The following is a 20071-nucleotide window of genomic DNA, read 5'->3' as shown; positions in this document are numbered from 1 at the left end:
CCAGGGACGATTTACAGAAGCCATTTAACCTACACACCTGCACTTCTTTCGGATGTGGGACAAACCGGAATATCCAGAGGAAACCCATGTGGTAGTAAGGGAGCAACTCTACCGCTGCGCCACTGTGCCACCCCATTAAATTATTTTTTCTTTAATGTAATTATTATGGTGTCACATCAATAAAGATGAACACATGATTCTGATTTCTGCCCTTAGTTGGATAACACAAATCACCAGTCATTGTGTTTTATGGCTGGTTTTCGACCTCTTCAGTCTGAAGGTCTCGACCCGAAACATCACCCAATTCTTTCTCTCCAGAGATGCTGCCTGTCCTACTGAGATTTTCTAGTTTTTAGTGTCTATCTTCAGTTTAAACTAGCATCTGCAGTTCTTTCCTACACTCTTTCTTAAGCGTAACAGGTCCTATTCTCATATTATTCACCTCTACTAAGTTTTTTCTTCACCTCCATTGCTGCAGAGAATATAATCCCAGTTATTAAATCTTTCTTCAAAGTGAAAAAAGAATTCCAGCCCTGCCAACATCTTCACAAATCTCCCCTGGATCCTCTCCAGAGCAATTGCACCCTTTCTACAATGTGTCATAGTCTTACAACATGGAAACAGGCCCTTCATCCCAACTTGTTCATGCAGATCGAGATGCCCCCATCTAAACTAGTCCCATTTATCCGCATTTGGCCCATATCTCTTTAAACCTTGTGTGTGCCAGGGTGTGTGTGAGAGTGCGTGTCAGTGAAGCGGCGACAACATCCAGAGTGAACGGAGACTTGGCGATGCCCAGGGAGTGTTTCCGTCTCCCCCCCCCATCTCTTACCCCCCCCCCCCCCCCCACTCTGGGAAATGCGGGCCGGTCCAGGTGCTCTGTGTCCATCTGGGGTCCGTGGGAGGTGAGGGTCACTGGCCCGGGGGCCAGGCATCGGAGCGGAGCCTTAGCCCGAGATTCATTCCCGCGGCTCCGGAGATGGCACCGACACCCCCACTCACCCGGTCCGCTCCTGGCTCCAGGCTGCAGTTAAAACTCCATGGGGTGTGGACAGAGCGGCCGATGGACACAGAGCTGCCGGAGATGAGGGTGGGAGGGGTGAGCGGTGCCTGGGGGGGGGGGGGGGTCAGTGCTGGGACCGCCGCCGTGTCTCACCTTTCCCCAAAAACATCCGGCGGGCCGGTAGTTTGACAGCCCTGCCCTCTAATGCTTGAATCACACATCCTGGGAAAAAGACTAGGCATTCACTTTATATTCCCCTCATGGTTTTTACTCACCTCTAAAACAATTTTTTGCTTTAGTTTGAACTTCCAACACCTGCAGATTTTTGAGCATGAGAAATTTGTGATCAGCGTGAGTGTGAGAATTTTGTCAAATGTGTGACTCTCACGTTCATTGCGTGAGAGTTGGCAGCCCTGACAATATATCTCCACTACTTCTCACATTTCAAGAATTCATATCTACTCCCTTACTAACAATAAAATCTGTCATTACATAGAAGTCAGAGCATTATGGTGGTGCAGCAGGAGAGCTAACGCCAGAGACCCGGGTTCCATCCTGACTACGAGTGCTGTCTGTACGTAGTTTGTACATTCTCCCCATGACCTGCGTGGATTTTCTCCGGGATCTCCAGTTTCCTCCCACATTCCAAAGATGTACAGGTTTGTCGGTTAATTGGCTTGGTGCAAATGTAAATGTGTCCCTAGTGTGTGTAGGATAGTCTTAATGTGTGGGGATTGCTAGTTGGTGCGGACTCGGTGGGCAAAAAAAATACCCCGTTTCCACGCTGTTTCTCTAAACTAAAGTAAAATTTCCACCAGAAAATATTGGTAATGCTTGTCAGCATCAAGAGTTTTTGTCCGATTTAATAAAGCAGAACTGAGAACTCAGTGTTCAAGGCTGCAAGGTGCTCCAACAGATTGTTTGTTGCTCCAGATTCCAGGATCCACTCTCTCCGTTCCAGACAGGAAGTTTACACAAATAAAGAAAAGGCACATGGTGGGTGTGGCGTGTTACTAACACGCTGGATTCTGTGTGGCTTTACACAGGTGTGAGAGCTGAAGGCATACACTGGTGTTGATGTCATTGAGAGAGAGCAGAACCATTTCTCCATGACTCCACTCGGCTCGCTTTCGTTTTACACAGCAGTGGCTGCCAGGAGTGGCGGTGGGGGCGCTGCGAATCGGCTGCCCTGTCAGCAGCGTGTCCGTTATTTTGACATTTTTTTTTTTTTTTTGGTTTGGCTACAAGTGTTTGCTTTGGGTGTGTCTTGTGTGGGAGTGGTGGGGAGGGACAGGGGGAAACCAATCTTCAGTCACCCTCGACGGAGAGGCGACTTTTTCCATGTCGCTTCTCTGCCTCCCATCTTGTGGCCGAACAGCTTGGATTGGAGCGGCCTTTCCTGGAGTCGGGCCTGGAGCATCAGCAGCGGGCGCAGCGTGGACTTTTTCCATCGCGGAGCGGGCGAACCCTTGCCGGGGGTCGCCAGAGAGGAGTGCTCCGATCGCTGGCCCGCAGACTACGACATCCTGAAGCCGCGGTCTGCGGAGCTTCTAACCGGGGGCACGGCATGGACTTTCCATCGCGGAATCTGGGATCCCTTGCCGGGGATCGTTGGAGAAGAGCGCCCACTGCCGGTCTACAGCCTATAACATCCTGAAGCCGCAGACTCTGGTAGGAAAGTGCCGATTCAGAGCACTCCAAGCCGCGGAGTGTGTTCGACCGTTCATGGCCCCGACCACGGGTGAATAAAAGAGGAGGACTGGCTGAACTTTGTGCCTTCCACCACAGTGAAGAATGCTGTGGTGGATGTTTGTGTTAAATCTTATTGTGTATTGTGCGCTCTTTTTAAGTGTATCGCTGCTGGCAAATTCATTTCACTGCACCTTTGGGTGCATGTTACGAATATAATTGACTGATACGATAGTGGTGTTTAAGAGGCTTTTTCATAGGCATGGATACGCAGGGAACGGAGGGATATGTTCATGTGCAGGCAGAGGAGACTAGTTTAAACTTGGCATCATGTTCGGCAGACATTGTGGGCCGAAGGGCCTGTTCCTGTGCTGTGTTGTTCTATTTTTCCTGTTTCCGCCAAGTCCCAATGATGTCTGTTACTGCTGTTTACTTCCCATGCTTATTAGTTCAAGCTTTTGGTAGTTATTATCAGTTAATTCTATATTATTTACAAGTAGTTACATTGTCACACCAGGTATTGTATTCAGGAGTGGTGCAGTGGTAGAGTTGTTGCCTCACAGCACCAGAGAGCGGGATTCAATCCTGACTACGGCTGCTGTCTGTACCAACTTTGTAAACTCTCCCTGGTTTTCTCCGGGTTCCTCTCGCACTCCAAAGTACGGGTTTGTAGGTTAATTGGCTTTGATAAAATTGTTAAATTGGCCCTAGTGTGTAGGATCGTACCAGTGTACGGGTGATCGCTGGTCAGCATGGACTCGATGGGCCGAACAGCCTATTTACCTGCTAGATCTCTAAAAGTAGAAGGTAGTACCTGTACATTATTACCATCAGTCCAATCATCATCCAATGAAAGGTAGACAAAAAATGCTGGAGAAACTCAGCGGGTGAGGCAGGGAGAGAAGGAATTGGCGACATTTCGGGTCAAGACCCTTCTTCAGTCAGAGATACAGCGCAGAAACAGGCTCTTCGGCCCACCGAGTCCATGCTGACCAGAAATCCCCGTACACTAACATTGTCCTACACACTAGGGAAAGTTTACAATTTTACCAAAGCCAATTAACCTACAGACGTGCAAGTCTTTGGAGTGTGGGAGGAAATCGGAGCACCTGGAGAAAACCCACGCGGTCACTGGGAGATCGTACAAACTCCGTACAGAGAGCACCCGAAGTCAGGATCGAACCACTCTACCGCTGCGCCATTGTGCTGCCAAGTGTTGTGTTCTCTCACAGGGTTGAACTAAGAGTACTGCTCCTATATGGTAAATGTTCCCACGTTAAAGTCCAGCTATCCCCATTACGTGCCCAAGTCCACAGTGAACTTTACGCTGGCTGGTGCCATGTAACAGCTGGGTTACACAAATAGTTCCTCGTACCTTGAGCTATGCTACCTCCCTCGATCACCGTCCGGTGGGTTTTCCAAAATATATCCCCATTTTTTCCACTTGCTCATAAGACTTTGAACCACTCAGAGTTGGAATGGAAACAACATTAGCAAACAGCTGCAGACTTTAAATAAAAGCCGATCAGCGACTCCCCACAGATGACCTCGAGAACAGGCTAGGCAAAGTAAAAAACACAAACGACGGCACTCTGAGGCACCTCCTGCTTCCACAGCAAGACCAGTGTGTGAGAGAGCTGAATACCACGAGGGAATAGGGCTATGGAGATGAGACACTGGATGTAACAAACAAATCCCACGAGGATAATGTAATGTGTTGTATAAGAAAGAACTGCAGATGCTGGTTTAAATGGAAGGTAGACACAAAATGTTGGAGTAACTCAGTGGGTGAGGCAGCATCTCTGGAGGGAAAGAATGGGCAACGTTTCTGTAATGTGTTGTGATGTACTTGCACTGATGGCGACACAGTGGAGGAGCCGCTGCCTCACAGCATCAGATCAATCTTACCCTTGGGTACTCTCTGTTTGGAGTTTGCACGTTCTTCCTGTGACTGCATGGGCTTTCCCTGGGTGGTCCGGTTTCCTCCCACATCCCAAAGACGTGCGGGTTTGTAGTCTGTAGTCTGTTTGTAGACTGGCTGTCTGTAATTGTGCCTAGTGTGTAGGTGGTGGTGTAAAAGTGGGATAGCATTGGACCAGTGTGATTGACGGTCAGCCTGGGCTCGATGGGCTGAAGAGCCCATCTACAAACTGTGTCAATTCAACAAGGCTTTTGATATTTTCTCATCTCCCAGGTGCGATGAAGGGCTTCCAACCCAACACATTATCTCCGTTTCTCTTTCCACAGATACTGCCCGACCCGCTGAGTGTTTCCGGTATTTTCTGGCTGTATTTAGGGTGCATCAATTAGGTGCTTACGTAAAAATGCAAGAAACAAGAGCAGTAGCAGGCAGGTCAGAACAAGGCTGGTCGATCTCCGTGGCACCCGTTTCACCTCACTTTCCACTGGAAAGGCCATTCGACCCACCAAGCCCTGCCTGTTGGGCCATGCAGCTCACATCCCTCGATTCCCTTTAAAAGGGATCCTTTGTAAAATCCCTTATTAAAAATATGTCGATCCCCACCTTGAATATACTAAGTGATCTTAGTCATAGAGCTGAACAGCACGGAAACAGGCTCTTCGGCCCACCTTGCCTTGTCCATGCCAGCTAAGTTGGTATATTGGGCTCATCCCATTAACCAGTTATATACCTGAAATATATATATTAGAGGGATATCTCCAATATCCCTCTTAGAAAGATATTCTTTGTCCTTATATAGGATCCCTTATATCCCTCAGTCTATAAGGGATATACCATTACATCTACCTCATTGGGCATCCTCAGACTATCTTTGATCGGACTTTACTGGCTTTACCTTTTAGTAAATGCTATTCCCCTATCATGTATTGGTACACTGTAAATGGATTGATTGTGATCATGTATTGTCTTTCTGCTGACTGGCTAGCACGCAACAAAGGCTTTTCACTGTACCTCGGTACACGTGACAATAAACTACACTGAACTGAACCTTCAGTCTGAAGAAGGGTCTCGACCCGAACCGTCACCCATTCCTTCTCTCGAGATGCTGCATGTCCCGCTGAGTTACTCCAGCTTTTTGTGTCTACCTGGTTTAAATCAGCATCTGCAGTTCCTTCCTACACACTTACAGTTTTGTAAATCCTGGCCAAAATAGAGCCAGCAGTGGATTCATGCATTACAAGGCCTTTTTGGCCAAGTCTGTATTTCTGTATAAGAAGCCACAGGCTGCTGGCTGGTGCCGGGAAGTCTAGGTCCCAGATCAGTGCTTCAGATAAGAAAGGTATAAGTATCTTTGTAATTGTTAGTATGTATGAGAATCTTGCAGAGGAGCTCCAAGGTGTTATAAATGCATGAGTTTGATTGGATTGCTGCAAAGGAATTGTAAATAATGTTTGCAAGACAGTTACCCTGCTGTTTGTTGATTGGCCAAAGTGTTAAGCCCTGGCAGAATTGTTTTGTGTTCCAGGGTAAATGTTGCATTATTCGGTTGACTAGCTTCCTTCCAGAAGCTTCTGTAAGAAACATTGTTTTAGACGCTCTGTAATTGGATTGGGGAACTGTCAATAATGTATTGATGTAATTGATATGTTTGATTGGATTGTAGGGGGACCACCCCTATGTAGTTCGGCCCCTTAATGTTTGTGGACCTATAAAAGGTTACAATGTTAGACCGGTGTCGATCTTCTGGAAGGGCGCTTGGGACTGCGTGACCGTTTGGGCAGTGTCTGCTTGCACGAGGCTGACGGACTTGGCCAGACAGAGACGAGGATCGAACCCGCGGTGGTTTAGGTATTGTATAGAGGAATTTGCGGTCCATTCTAAAAATAAAGATTAGTTGGTCCAGTGCTTGAGGCAGTGTTTTTTACTGAACTAGACTAGGGGGGTAAGCTTTAGGAGTGTATTTACAGTATAATATATATATACTAAAGGATATAGATATATCCGCTAAATGATATATTCCGCTAAATCCTTCCTATCCATATATCTGCCCAAATGCCTTTTAAAAGTCATTATAATATACGTGCTTCTGTAGCGTCCTCCGACAGCTCATTCCAGATACGGCTACCCTCCGAGTGAAAAATGTGTTCTCGTTGCTGCAGCCTCGTCGAGAACTCTAAACATTTACTGCTCTGCGGGTGAAGACATTTCTCATCTCTGACTCAATGGCAAACTATTTATTTTGAACAGTGACTCCTGCTTTCCCCCTGAAAAAGGTAATCAAACTCTGCCTCTCCCAGATAAGGCCTATTAGGAATTGTGCACTTTTCAATTGTGTTCCAGTTCGGCCGCAGCTCGAGCTCTGCACACATTAGTGGAGGGAATGAACTGGCGAGTGCAAAAGAGATGTACAAAGATGTCATCAGAACGGCAATTTGTAGTCATAAATAAATAATTGGATAAGGATTGGCCTTTTTGAAACGTGGAGGCCAAGGGGAGACAACGGAGTTGTTTACAATGAGTACATTTTTTGTGATGGTATGTGTGGTGTGGCATGCCAGCCTCTAACATTAAAAGCTGAACTTTCACATTTTTAGAATAGTTGTTGATTTCATACTTTTTAGCTATCAGTTTATTAAATTAGAAGTTGATTGGTCACAAACTGAAAACAGCTGAGGGGGTATATTTATGGACAAGAATTGTTGATAAATGTAGCTTCATAATTGATAAGGGTACTGTAACCTTTTGTATACAGAAGCAGCACAATATACAACCATGAGAGGCCTAGATACATTAAATACAAAGATCTCTTACAGGAGATAGATTTGAAATATACAACGTGGAAACAGACCCTTTGTTCCACGCCGACCATCACTCACCCGTTCACACTATTTCTGTGTTATCCCACTTTCTCATCCACGCCCTACACACTAGGGGCAATTTACAGAGGCTAATTAGCCTACATATTTGTACATCATTTGGGATGTGGAGGGTAACAGGAGCACCTGGAGAAAACCCATGTCGTCACAGTGAGAACATGCAAACTCCACACAGACAGCAGCTGAGGTGGGGATCGAACCAGGAGCTCGGGAATTGTGAGGCAGTAGCTCTATCAGCTGTGCCAGAATACCAACCAGGGAGTTGTGAATCTGTGGAATTCTCTGCCACAGAAGGCAGTGGAGGCCTATGCACTGGATGTTTTCAAGAGAGTTAGATTTTGCTCTTGTGGCTAAAGGAATCAAGGGATATGAGGAAAAAGCAGGAACGGGGTATTTATTTTGGATGATCAGCCATGATCATATTGAATGGCGGTGCTGGGTCGAAGGGCCGAATGGCCTGCTCCTGCATCTATTTTCTATGTTTCTATATACATACAACCAGAGATGGCGGTGGGTCTGGGGCATTTTGGCCCACAATGTCTGTTTAGTCAAGATGCCACCCCTATCCCATCTGCCTGTACATGAACCATATCCTTCTAAACCCTGGCTAGTCACGTCATAGCCACAAACAGGCCCAATGCCTCAAATCGTTCATGGTGACCAAACACTCCATCTAAACTAGTCCCTCTGAACCATGCCTATTCATGTACCTGTCCAAGTGCCTTTTAAATGTTGCTGTAGTCCCTGCCTCAACTACCTCCTCCAACAGTCCTATACCCACCCAGTCCAAATGCCTCTCAAACATTGCCGCCACATCTGTCTCCACCACGTCCACTACCAACCAGCTCCAAGCACCCACCATGTCCTGGATTAAAGACTTGCTTTGCATATCTCCTTTCAACTTTCTCCCTCTCAGGGTAAACCTGTCCCGTGTGGTATTTTGCGTTGGATAGGTGCCTCTTTTGTTTTTTTGGTCTGTCCTCTGTGTTGAATGCTTGGCTGCCAGCTGAGTACTGCAGTTTCCCCCTCAGGTCTCAAGTAAAGTGGCACTGAGACTACACTGACATGCATGACTCAGGTTACCATTGATACATCAAAGTCCCCGTTGGTTCAGGGCGATTGGAGCCATTTTCCAACACAAAGCACATTCCATTCCCACGTGGTGAGGAGGATAACTAGCCCTTCCTGCCTTGGTTGGCAGAGACAGAGGCGCCAAAGCTCTGAGGGGCCAAATAATCTGTTCCTGCTTCTCAGAGTCAGCATGGAACTAGGCCCTTCAGCCCAACTTGCCCACACCGACCAACATGACCCATTGACACTGGTCCCACCTGCCTGCGTTTGGCCCTCATCCCTCTAAACCTGTCCTATCCACGTACCTGTCTAATTGTTTCTTAAACTTTGCAATGGTCCTAGCCTCAACTACCTCCTCTGGTAGCTTGTCCATACACCCACCACCCTTTGCGTAAAAAAGTTACCCCTCAGGTTCCTATTGGGGGTAGAGTGCTGACATGGATAGAGAAGTGGTTGGCAGACAGGAAACAAAGTAGGGATTAACGGGACCCTTTCAGAATGGCAGGCAGTGACTAGTGGGGTACTGCAAGGCTCGGTGCTGGGACTGCAGCTATTTACAATGTACATCAATGAGTTGGATGTAGGGATTAAAAGTAACATTAGCAAATTTGCAGATGGCTCAAAGCTGGGTGGCAGTGTGAACTGTGAGGAGGATGCTATGAGAATGCAGGGTGACTTGGACAGGTTGGGGGAGTGGGCAGATGAAGTTTAATGCGGATAAATATGACGTTATCCACTTTGGTAGCAAAAACAGGAAGGCAGATTACTATCTAAATGGTGTCAAATTGGTAAAAGGGGAAGTACAACGGGATCTGGAGGTCCTTGTACATCAGTCTATGAAAATAAGCATGCAGGTACAGCAGGCAGTGAAGAAATCAAATGGCATGTTGGCCTTTATAACAAGAGGAATCGAATATAGGAGCAAAGAGGTCCTTCTGCAGTTGTACAGAGCCCTAGTGAGACCACACCTGGAGTATTGTGTGCAGTTTTGGTCCCCTAATTTGAGGAAGGACATTCTTGCTATTGAGGGAGTGCAGCGTAGGTTTACAAGGTTAATTTCCGGGATGGCGGGACTGTCATATGCTGAGAGAATGGAGCAGCTGGGCTTGTACACTCTGGAGTTTAGAAGGATGAGAGGGTATCTCATTGAAACATATAAGATTGTTAAGGGGTTTGACACGCTAGAGGCAGGAAACAAGTTCCCGATGTTGGGGGAGTCCAGAACCAGGGGCCAGTTTAAGAATAAGGAGTAAGCCATTTAGAACGGAGACGAGGAAACACTTTTTTCTCTGCCTCAGAGGGCGGTGGAGGCAGGTTCTCTGGATGCTTTCAAGAGAGAGCTAGATAGGGCTCTTAAAATAGTGGAGTCAGGGGATTATGGGGAGAAGGCAGGAACGGGGTACTGATTGGGGAAGATCAGCCACGATCACATTGAATGGCGGTGCTGGCTCGAAGGGCCGAATGGCCTACTCCTGCACCTATTGTCTATAAATCTTTCCCCTCTCACCTTAAACTTATATCCTCTGGTTCCCGATTCCCCTACTTTGGGCAACAGACTGTGCATCTACCCGATCTATTCCTCTCATGATTTTACACACCAGTGTAAGATTACCCCTCACCCTCCTGCGCCCCAAGGCTGCCTGTCCAACCCCTCCCTATAGCTCAGTTTCTTGAATCTTTCTGTAACTACCTGTGGGCAAATGGGACTAGCTTAGATGGGGCCTCTTGGTCAGCATGGACGAGTTGGGCCGAAGGGCCTGTTTCCGTGCCTAATGAGTCTATAACACCTGCATGCCAAGCACTGGGACATAACATTAGACAGCAGAGTTCCATTCTGACTTACAGACAGGACAGCTCAAAGATCTGCATCATTAAAGTTCCGATCTCAACATTATTGTGCCAATTCCATTTCCCAAATTACCCATTCCACTGGCAGCTCTGTGCAAGCTTCATTAAGTCCTAAATTAAATGTATTTTACCACCAGGAGACAGATGTGTATCTCCATCCATCAGTGAACCACATCTACATTCTTTTATAGATCTTTCCACTGAACTTAGTGGAACTAAAGCTTTCTGATTTTTACCTTAGATTTTAGAGATACTACGTGGAAACAGGCCCATCGGACCATCAAGTCCGCGCTGACCAGCGAATACCTTCACATTAACACTATCCAACACACCAGGGATTATTTTTTTGTAAACAACTTACAGAACACCTACAAACCTGTACGTCTTTGGAGTGTAGGAGGAAACCGGAGCACCTAGAGAAAACCCACGCAGTCACAGGGAGAACGTACAAAATCCGTACAGACAGCACCCGTAGACAGATTGAAGAATTATGTTGACCCAAAATGTCACCCATTCCTTCTATCCAGAGAAACATAGAAAATAGGTGGAGTAGGCCATTCGGCACTTCAAGCCAGCACAGCCATTCAATACAATCATGGCAGATCAACCAGAATCAGTACCTCGTTCCTGATTTTTCCCCCATATGTGTGGGACAAACCCTAACAATGTAGCATTGGAGGCAGCACCAGACTAATGTCTGGGAGGAGAGGCAGGTCTTTTCTTGGAAGACTTGGTGATCTTGTTGAAACATACAAAATGGTACAGGGGCATCTAAATACTATACATTTTGAGATATTTTAATTAGTGGGAGAAAACCAAAGGAGGGCGATAATTGCAAGACAAGGAAGGGGCTGGTCATTTATAAACAAAGCAGAGACATTTCATCCTGCATAGAATAGAGGCTAGCTCCAGTGACATGTTTTAAAGTGGCGATAAGTAAAAGATTGGGGAACTGGTGACAGGAGTTCTGCACACAGGAGGAGTTGAAGCCTGGGGAAATTGAGACATGGAGAAACAAGGAACTAGAGATGCTGGGATCTTGAGCAAAACACAAAGTGCTGGAGTAAGCCAGAAGATCATGCACCATTTCTGGAGGACGTGGATAGTTGATGTTTCAGGCAGGGACTCTTCGTGTATTTTTCGGGCTGATTAACCTGTCCCTGATTTTGTCTCCAATACCATTCTGACAAGTTGTTTGTCTCCCAATTATTCCTCAGTTAAGAATCTACACTACGTTTCAAGTTTGTGTATACCTTGTGTGTATGCAGACCAATCTCCCTCCGCTGATGAATAAAGTTCGATCGTATCGTAAGCTTATTCTGTTCCATTTGGAAACATGAAAGAAATACTCCAGATGATATCTAATCAAAGTTTTGTTCAACTGAGACATGACTTCCTCATTTCTGAATTTACATCCGATGTATTAACATTTTTGCAATATGTGCCCTTTATATTGATATTGTTTTGTGAAAAACATACCTTTGCAATACATAGACACAAAATGCTGGAGTAACTCAGCGGGTCAGGCAGCATCTCGGGGGAAAAATATTATGTGACGTTGTGAGTCAGTCCCCGTTTCAAAACGTCACCTATTCTTCTGGGGATGCTGCCTGCCGCGCTGAGTTACTCCAGCGCTCTGTGAAACGTCACCTATCCATGTTCTCCACAGATGCTGCCTGACCCGCTGAGTTACTCCAGCACTCTGTGAAACGTCACCTATCCATGTTCTCCAGAGATGCTGCCTGACCCGCTGAGTTACTCCAGCACTCTGTGAAACGTCACCTATCCATGTTCTCCACAGATGCTGCCTGACCCGCTGAGTTACTCCAGCACTCTGTGAAACGTCACCTATCCATGTTCTCCACAGATGCTGCCTGACCCGCTGAGTTACTCCAGCACTCTGTGAAACGTCACCTGTCCATGTTCTCCACAGATGCTGCCTGACCCGCTGAGTTACTCCAGCACTTTGTGTCTATCTTCTGCCATGTTTATATATCTGTTATACTTTTGAAAGTATTAATCTCATTGCTATATAGGTAACGTTCTGCGGCAGGACCCTTATTCTATGCAGTTGAGAGACAATAGGTGCAGGAGTAGGCCATTCAGCCCTTCAAGCCAGCACCGCCATTCAATGTGATCATGGATGATCATCCCCAATCAGTACTCCATTCCTGCCTTCTCCCCATATCCCCTGACTCTGTTATTTTTAAGAGCCCTATCTAGCTCTTGAAAGTATCCAGAGAACTGGCCTCCACCAGGCAGAGGATTCCACAGACTCACAACTCTTTGTGAGAAAAGTGTTTCCTCGTCTCTGTTCTAAATGGCTTACCCCTTATTCTTAAACTGTGACCCCGGGTTCTGGACTCCCCCAACATCGGAAACCTGTTTCCTGCCTCTAGCGTGTCCAAACCCGTAATAATTTTATACGTTTCAATAAGATCCCTTCTCATCCTTCTAAACTCCAGAGTACACAAGCCTAGCCACTCCATTCTTTCAGCATGACAGTCCCGCCATCCCGGGAATTAACCTTGTAAACCTACGCTGCACTCAATAGTAAGAATGTCCTTCCTCAAATTAGGGGACCAAACCTGCACACAATACTCCAGGTGTGATCTCATTAGGGCCCTGTACAACTGCAGAAGGACCTCATTGGTCCTATACTCAACTCCTAGTTTGTAGTATTTAACTAGACTAAGTGGGACCCGTTGGGTCCCAGCATCACACGGGAGGGCTGGTCACCAACGCAATATTCCACCTCTCCACCAAATCCAATATTGCTTGCCAGTGGGGGGGCTGTCTGTTGCGCTAGTATGGGTGTTGCAGGCCGAAGGTACTGGTTTCCAGAGGGCTAGTATAGACATTGTGGGCCGAATGGATTCTGGGGCTGGCATCCAACTGTTGCAACGATTTTAAAAGCCAAGCCAAGGCAAACAATTGGGCTGCAGCCACCTGACAACTAAAATTCATTTTGTGAACACAAACTTTTTAAAAAGGCGAGGTAAACAATTGGGTTGCAGCCACCTGACAAGCAAAATTCATTTTGTGAACACAAACTTTTAAAAAAGGCGAGGCAAACAATTGGGCAGCAGCCACTTTACAGCCGCATCGAGGGGACTCACTGTGGAGTAGGCGTGCGTTCAGTGTTATTCGCAGCTCAGAGAGCCGTGACCCTCTTGCTTCCTGGGTCTGGCAGAGACTGAGGGACTACACTTCCAGGTTTTATAGTCCCTCCCTCCTGCCGCCAGCGGGGACAGCAGAGAGAATGGCAAATTTAAAAAAAAAACATTAATATCTCTCTGATTTTTCATCGATGGGAAAAATCCTCTGGTCCCGGAAGGTGGAGGGGGGCTCTGACTGAGGTGGTCAAAAATTACGGCTGTAGGTGGCGGCGTTCTCTCGGAAATCGCAGCACAGTGGGCCAAAAGCGGTCAAGATCAGACTTTTAGTAATATAGATAGATAACCTAAGATAGACACAAAAAGCTGGAGTAACCCAGCGGGACAGACAGCATCTCTGGAGAGAAGGAATGAGTGACGTTTCGGGCCGAGACCTTTCTTCAGACGTATTTAATAGCCTGATGCTTGTAGAGAGGATGCTGCTTCTAAACCTGGGTGTTACAGTTTTCAGGCTTCACGTTCTAACTCTCTGTTCTTCCACCGGCTGCATTCTTATAGCTGCACAAGGTTGCTGGCACAATAATTATGTGGCTCATTTGCAATACCTCACAGCTCTATGAAGCATAAAAGAGCCTGGTGCAGGAGAGAGTGGAGTCTAGAAATTAGTGAAAAACAGGCTCTTCGGTCCGACTGACCAGCGATCAGCCTATTACACCAGCACACACTAAGGACAATTTACTATTTTTACCCAAGCCAATTAACCTACAAACGTGTACGTCTTTGGAATGTGTGAGAAAACCAGAGCACCCGGAGAAAACCCACTGTCACAGGGAGAACATACAAACTCTGTAGACATCTTCCGCAGTCAGGATCGAAACCGGGTCTCTAGCGTTGTAAGGCAGCAACTCTCCACTACACCACCGTGCCACCCCACGTACCAGTAGACGTCTAGCAGGAGGGTCACTGAGCTTAAACAGGCCCCACAGCCCACCTTGTCCATACCAAACTGCATATTGAGCTAGTCCCATTTGTCTGCATTTAGCCTCTATTTCTCTGAACCCTGTAATGAAAGGTAACGTGACAATGTGAGCTGCTGAGGATATGCCAGGAACCTTAGCTGAGGAGGGTGTGGAGACTGATCAAACTGTATACAGAACTGATATTAAAATTACTAGGTCCCTTCTGTGAAAACCACAGGAGGATCAAACACCTGAGAAACATGCAAGCAAATCTTAATGCAAATGAAATGATAAACTGTACTTTAGAGAGAGTAAAAACAGATCAGGGGTAAGGGTAATAATAAAAGCTGTTGTTTTCGGTAGCACAAGGACACAGTGGGTAGAGCAGCTGCCTCACAACGCCAGAGATCCGGGTTCAATCCTGACCTCAGATGTTGACTGTTTGGGAGTTTGCACATTCTCCCTGTGACCGCATGGGATTCCGCCTGGTGCTCCGGTTTCCTCCCACATCGAAAAGACTGCAGATTTGCACGTTAACTGGCCTGTGTAAAGTATCCACCGTGTGTAGGGGGTGGATGAGAAAGTGGGATAACATAGAACTGCTGTGAATGGCTGATGGATGGTCGGCCTGGACTTGATGGGCCAAAGGCCCTGTTTCAATGCTCTACCATTCAATCAAACAGAGACATTAATGCTTAAGATGCTGAAAGGTTCAAAGGCTATAGACTAACGTAGTGACTAATCAGTCAACATATTATTCACAAAGGCATCAGAAGGCAAGGGCCATGTTCTAAATGGACACCATCAAAATGTTTGACTGCCCAACCCCATTAATGGTTTAGTTTTAATTTAGTTTAGAAATACAACGCAGAAACAGGCCCTTCGGCCCACCGAGTCCGTACTGACCAGCAATCCCCGCACATTAACACCATCCTACACACACTAGGGACAATTTTTACATTTATCAAGCCAATTAACCTACATACTTGCACTTCTTTGGCGTGTGGGAGGAAACCGAAGATCTCGGAGAAACCCCACGCGGTCACGGGGAGAACGTACAGACAGAACCCGTAATCGGGATTGAACCCGGGTCTCCGGCGCTGCATTAGCTGCAGGCAGCAACTCTACCGCTGCGCCACTGTGACCGGGGTCAGGGGTTATGGGGTTGAGAGGGAAAGATAGATCAGCCATGATTGAATGGTAGAGTAGATTTGATGGGGCGAATGGCCTAATTTTGCTGCGATGACTTATGAACCTTCTTAAATGAATTTTAACAAGTGAACAAAGTTCACATTCTCAATTAACCCTAACATTCTTCAAATCTCCATGCAAGTTTTGTAGGTAACTCACTGTAACAGACTGACAAGTTCTGTTTGCTGAATTAGAAGATGACAAAGGACATTAAGTTTCCTGTTTTAGTTTTAAATGTGCGTCATTTAATGATGCAACACTATATTTATTCTGCATTCTGATTATTTTCTTTTTTGCATTCCCTAATGTGAAGTATGATTTGCCTGGATATCAGGCAAAACAAAGCTTTTCATCGTATCTCAGGACATAGAAACATAGAAAAATAGGTGGAGTAGGCCATTCAGCCCTTCCAGCCAGCACTGCCATTCAATATGATCATGGCTGATCATCTAAAATCAGTACCCTGTTCCTGCTTTTTCCCCATATCCCTTGATTCCTTTAGCTCAAAGAACTAAATCCAACTCTTTCTTGAAAACATCCAGTGAATTAGCCTCCACTCCCTTCTGTGGCAGAGAATTCCACAGATTCACAACTCTCTGGGTGAAACAGTTTTTCCTCATCTCAGTCCTAAATGGCTTACCCCTTATTCTTAAACCATGACCTCTGGTTCTGGACTCCCCCAACATCAGGACCATTTTTTGTGCCTCGAGCCTGTCCAATCCTTTATGAATTTTATAAGATCCCCTCGCATCCTTCTAAATTCCAGTGAATACAAGCCCCGTCGACCCATTCTTTCATCATATGTCAGACCGGCCATCCCGGGAAATATACCTGGTGAACCTACGCTGCACTCCCTCAATAGCAATAATGTCCTTCCTCAAATTAGGAGACCAAAATTACACACAATACTGCGGTCTCACCAGGACCCTGTAAAACTGCAGTAGGACCTCCTTGCTCCTAAACTCAAATCCTCGCGCAATGAAGGCCAACATGCCATTAGCTTTCTTCACTGCCTGCTGTACCTGCATGCTTACTTCCAGTGACTGATGTACAAGCATATCCAGGTCTCATTGCACCTCCCCTTTTCCTAATCTGACACCATTCAGATAATAATCTGCCTTCCTGTTCTTGCCACCAAAGTGGATAACCTCACATTTATCCACATTATACTGCATCTGCTATGCATCTGCCCACTCACCCAACCTATCCAAGTCACCCTGCAGCCTCATAGTATCCTCATCGTTGCTCACACTGCCACCCAGCTTCGTGTCGTCCGCAAATTTGGAGATGTTACATTTAATTCCCTCGTCTAAATCGTTAATATATGTTGTAAATTCTGAAAAGGACCTGTTGATTCCTACTCTTTGCTTCCTGTCTGCCAAACAGTTCTCTATCCATGTCAATACTCTACCCCCAATACCATGTGCTGTAATTTTGCACACTAATCTCTTGTGTGGGACCTTCAAAGGCTTTTTGAAAGTCCTGGCTCTCCCTCATCCATCCTACTTGTTGCATCCTCGAAAAATTGCAGATGTCAAGCATGATTTCCCCTTCATAACTCCATGCTGACATTGACCAATCCTGTCACTGCTTTCCAAATGCGCTGCTATAACATCTTTAACAATCGACTCAAGCAACTTCCCCACTACCGATGTCAGGCTAACTGGTCTATAATTCCCCGTTTTCTCTCTCTCTCCTTTCTTAAAAAGTGGAGTTACATTGGCTACCCTCCAGTCCACAGGAACTGATCCAGAGTAGAGAGAACATTGCAAAATGATCACCAAAGCATCCACGATTTCTAGGGCCACCTCCTTGAGTACTCTGGGATGCAGACATCAGGCCCTGGAGATTTATCTGCCTTCAGTCCCAACAGTTTACCGAACACCATTTCTTGTCTAATGTGGATTCCCTTCAGTTCCTCCCTTCCTCTAGATCCTCGATCCCCTAGTATTTCTGGGAGATTGTTTGTGTCTTCCTTAGTGAAGACAGAACCAAAGTACTTGTTTCCCATTATATATTCACCTGTCTCTGATTGTAAGGGACCTGCATTTGTCTTCACTAATCTTTTCCTTTTCACATATCTAAAGAAGCTTTTAGAGTCAGTTTTTGGTTCATGTTACAATAATAAGCCAAAGACAAGCCATGACTAACCATTAAAAATAAACAACACACTCATCTTGAGTGGCGTGATATGCAGGCATTTATATGTGCGAATTTATGGCACTCTGCATCAATGCAGTTATGCCTTTTCTTTTCTTAGTTAAGCAAATTAAAGAACACTATGAGACAGAGCGTATCACTACTGCTCATCTTCATCCATAGCACGCAGTAACCTCCATGAGGGTCAGGCAGGCAGCCATCCGCAGCAGCGTTGTTGCCTGCTCTGTGCATACGTGGACCACACTGATTCGCAGCAACTACAACGGAAATGAAACCTCTCGTCTTTTAACCGCCGACTACGGAAAACAATAGCGGAAAAAAATGCAATTCTGGTTAGCATCGACCTCATAGAATGAGAGCAGGTCTAGTTTTTCGTTGTTGAACAGCTACAACAAAGGGTAGCACTCCAGTTACAAAGTCAGCGCTGCCATATGGAACAAGGCAAAGAAACCTTAACGCAGTTTTCAAGCCCCTGGTATAAACTTGATTAATTTATGGAACTTTAATTTTACACGTGCCTTTCCTCAGCCAAATCCATTCGACATATAAAACGCGTCGGTACAAAAAGGTACACGTATCCTTGAAGCAAATATGTCAGATCATGTCCTGCACCTAATTTCTATGTTTCTATCACACCCAGTAAAATGAATGAACTCGCGGCACAAAGTACACACAAAGGGAAAGTGATCGAGCCCCACACACACACACGAGGCAATATAGTGGGTGCGAGGCAGATACACAGACAGACGGACGGGTCGTAGCGGAGAGTCTCAATGAATGTTCAGCAGACAGAAGAGACACAAAGAACAAACAGGGCGTCGGGAGGAAGAACAAGAAGCGTGAGGTCGATGGGAAGAAATTAAGGATCCTTCAGGACAAAGAGAAAGCCTGGCCCCGAGAACAAAGTCAATGCAACCCGCCACCGGCGCTCAGTCCCCCCCACAAACCCCCCGCCCACCAACATTCACACAGACACCAGCAAAGGACACCAGCCTGCTTCACACCGTGGTACACACACACGTGTACACACAGGGACACACACTCATACACACACTCATACACACATACACACTCATACACATACACACACACACTCATACACACACACACTCATACACATATACACACACTCATACACACACACACGCTCATACACACACTCATACACACACAAACACACACTCATACACACACACTCATACACATACACACTCATACACACTCATACACATACACACACATACACACACACTCATACACACACACACTCATATACACACACTCATACACACACTCATACACACACTCATACACACACAAACACACACTCATACACACACACTCATACACATACACATACACACACTCATACACACACACTCATATACACACACTCATACACATACACACTCATACACACTCATACACATACACACACATACACACACTCATACACACAGCGGCCTCCCCCAGCCCGCCCTCTACATCACCCTCTCACCCCGAGTACTCCACTACAACCCCCTCTCCCCAGCCCCACCCCCGCCATGGAACCAACCCCTCTACACACACCCCCAGTACCCCACTACACCCCCTCTCCTCTATCCCCAGTCCCCACCCCCCCCCCACTCACAGCACGACTTTGGAGACGTGGATGCGGACGGGGACGCTGCGCTGCTTGAAGGCGGTGGAGAGGAAGCAGCCGAGGGTCAGCGCCGCCATCACACTCAGCGAGAAGGCGAACAGCGAGTTGGCGCGCGACAGCGCCGTGTTCATGGCGGCGGCGGCGGCGGCGGGTGGATGGATGGATGTAGCGGCGGCACCGGCCGGGACAGGACAGGGCAGGACGGGACAAGATGGGCCGGGGCCGGGGCCGGGGGACGAGCAGCTGCCGGGCACCGCAGCGGTTGGGGAAGGGAGAGCGGGCGGACCGAGCGCGTCACCGCACCAAAGGCCCCACCCACCCGGCAACACGCGCCGCCTCGAGCGTTCCGGCCGATAGAGAGGGTACAGGGAGGGAGAGGGTACAGGGAGGGAGAGGGTACAGGGAGGGAGAGGGTACAGGGAGGGAGAGGGTACAGGGAGGGAGAGGGTACAGGGAGGGAGAGGGTACAGGGAGGGAGAGGGTACAGGGAGGGAGGGGGGGCAGGGGGAGAGGGGACAGGGAGAGAGGGGGTATAGAGAGAGAGGGTACAGGGAGGGAGAGGGTACAGGGAGAGAGGGGGTATAGAGAGAGAGGG

At 47.0% G+C, this 20071-nt stretch overlaps 1 protein-coding gene across 1 annotated transcript in view; it reads right to left on the bottom strand.

Annotated features, from left to right (window-relative positions):
- Positions 1-19749, bottom strand: part of spcs3 (signal peptidase complex subunit 3) — a 38076-nt gene extending 18327 nt beyond the window's left edge. Inside the window, exons 1-2 of the mRNA XM_033018754.1 lie at positions 19688-19749; positions 19465-19630 (exon numbers count right to left, since the gene is read on the bottom strand). Coding sequence (XP_032874645.1) covers positions 19465-19607 — 143 coding nt within the window. The 5' untranslated portion in view covers positions 19608-19630; positions 19688-19749. The remainder of the gene's footprint in view (positions 1-19464; positions 19631-19687) is intronic.
- Positions 19750-20071: the final 322 nt, after the last annotated feature.

The sequence above is a fragment of the Amblyraja radiata genome, chromosome 3 (genome assembly GCF_010909765.2).
Source record: "Amblyraja radiata isolate CabotCenter1 chromosome 3, sAmbRad1.1.pri, whole genome shotgun sequence".
Lineage (NCBI taxonomy): Eukaryota > Metazoa > Chordata > Chondrichthyes > Rajiformes > Rajidae > Amblyraja > Amblyraja radiata.
The sequence above is the reverse complement of the archived record's forward strand: the minus strand, read 5'-3'. Positions and strand labels throughout refer to the sequence as shown.